We start from the raw sequence: 2,284 nt of genomic DNA, 5'->3' as shown, positions 1-2,284 counted from the left end.
TCTCCTGCCTCAGCCTCCCAAGTAGCTGGGACCACAGGCACCCGCCACAACACCCAGCTATTTTTTGGTTTCAACCATCATTGTTGTTTGGTAGGCCCAGGCTGGATTTGAACCCGCCACCTTGGGTGTACGTGGCTGGTGCCTTAGCCACTTGAGCCACAGGTGCTGAGCCTCATGTGTTTTTCTTGATGTGTTTGTTTTTGAGACAGGGTCTTGCTGTTGCTTGGGCATCTTGAGTGTAGTGGTGGCATCATGGTTCATTGCAGCCTCAAACTCCTGGGTTCAAGTGATCCTCCTGCCTCAGCCTTCTTAATTGCTGGGACTGCAGGTGCACACCACCATATCTGGATAGTTTTTCTTTTCTTTTCTTTTCTTTTTTTGGTAGAAAAGGGAATCTCACTATGTTGCTCAGGCTGGTCTTGAACTCCTAACTTCAAGTTATCCTCTCCCTCATAAACTATATATTTCTATGTTCTTTTTGCCAATCTGCATTCCAGATAGTTTCCCAAAAGGTCTCGTCTCTCCATCCTCTGACCCCCTGCCAGGAAAGAGGTCTCTGGGAGTAGAGGGGCTGGCACCCTGTAGCGAGTACTCCTGTCTGTGTCAAGGGGACAACCTCCACTCTGCTCAAGCTGATGAAAGCCCTTGGCGTCAAAGACCCTTTGCAGCCAAATCTTCCCATTGCTCCTGAGAAGCCAGAATTCTCTATTTTTAGTTCATCTCTTCTAGTTTGAAATGTCAGCTACTACTATAAAAACACTGAAAACAAAGCATGTCTGTGGATTGCTTGGGATTCAAAGGCTGTTTGCGACCTGGGGAGGGCAGGCCCACATGATATGATGTGTCATTCATCAAACTCCACCCAGTCCCCTGGTGGGGAGAGGGTCTAGGTGGGCTGGGGATGCCATCAGCAGGGCAGCTTGTTGACTTCCCCTACAGGCTGCACCTCCAGCGGCTGGTGAGCAGTGAGACCCAGAGGCACCAGCTGGTGAGGACACTGCAGGCCCTCGTGGAGGAGGCGTTCGGGAGCCAGCTGCAGGACAGAGACATCCTCGACCCAGCCTATATGGAGAGGGTCCTCCTGCTAAGACAGGTGTGGGGCTGGGCTGGGAGATGGACAGGATGAGTGGGCACCTTCGTTCCTCCTCCCCTCCTCCCTCCTGTGTGCTCAAGAGGCTGTTTCCAGGGCATTCAGTGACTGCCTCCTTACTTTCCCCAGGGCCACATTTGCCGCCTGCAGGATTTAGTCTCTCCAGCATACTCCTACCTGTGGACTCGCCCTGCTGTGGATCGAGCACAGCTGAGCGCCATCTCAGAGAATGTGGATGTGATTGCCAAGCGCATGCTGGGGTGAGTGGCCACTGGTCTAGCTCAAAGTTCCATGCCCTCCTTCCTTGGCTCCCTCGGGCCTCCAGCACATCCCATGGCTAGTGAAGAAATGGTCACTCCCTGGCTTTGTTGGGTAATAAAGGCTTACCAGAGGATCCAGGTCTTCCTGGACACATGCAGTGTGTTCAGTTCTTACACCAACCTGGGCTGCATCCCAACTCTGCCATTTAATTCACCAAGTTCTGTCACTCTGGCCAATTTATTATACCTCTTTGAGCTTCCATTTCTTCATCTATAACACAGATGATATAAGTTCTTGATGTAACAACTTTTTTTGATTACAAGGGCGGAGAATGCAACCCAAGCTGGCTTAAGCAAGAGGGTAATGATTGGTTGCATAAATTTAGAGTCTAGAAGAAGGGCTGCCTTGAGGCACAGCCTCAAGCAGCAGCCGGTACTATGTTACCAAGACCTGCTTCCATCTCTGTGTTTTTGACTTTCTACCCACCACTTCTCCATGCTGGCCATTCTTTCTTGCAGAGAGCACTAGGGAGACAGAAGTAGTGATGATGCCTGGTGCCAGTTTCACGTGGATGTACATTCTTTCTAGTGCAGTAGCTTTTGGCCAGCTCAGAGGGGTCCTGCATCCCTAGCTTTTGCTCTTTTCTGTGTGGTCCATGCTGCAGTTCATCCATAGGAGGAAGGAGGTAAAGGGGCAGGGGGTCATCCATTCTTTCCCTGTAGGGACCTTTCTTAAAAGCTGTACATACATTTCTACCCATATCCTACTGGTTAGAACCAAGTCTTTTGGCCACATCAAGCTGCAAGTGCAGCTAGAACATGTAGTTTTTTAACTTAGTAGCCATTTGCCCAATTAAAAATATTATTAATTGGCTCGGCGCCTATAGCTCAACCGGCTAAGGCGCCAGCCACGTACACCTAAGGTGGTGGGTTC

The 2,284-nt window shown here is 50.3% G+C and overlaps 1 protein-coding gene across 1 annotated transcript in view; it reads left to right on the top strand.

The window, feature by feature from the left end:
• Positions 1-2,284, top strand: part of EARS2 (glutamyl-tRNA synthetase 2, mitochondrial) — a 27,249-nt gene that overhangs the window by 16,858 nt on the left and 8,107 nt on the right. The window contains exons 6-7 of the mRNA XM_003795728.3: positions 940-1,093; positions 1,220-1,350. Of these exons, the coding sequence (XP_003795776.2) occupies positions 940-1,093; positions 1,220-1,350 (285 nt within the window). The remainder of the gene's footprint in view (positions 1-939; positions 1,094-1,219; positions 1,351-2,284) is intronic.

Source organism: Otolemur garnettii, unplaced genomic scaffold (assembly GCF_000181295.1).
Source record: "Otolemur garnettii isolate 467f Iridium unplaced genomic scaffold, OtoGar3 scaffold00096, whole genome shotgun sequence".
NCBI lineage: Eukaryota > Metazoa > Chordata > Mammalia > Primates > Galagidae > Otolemur > Otolemur garnettii.
This window is presented reverse-complemented; position numbering and strand designations above follow the sequence as displayed.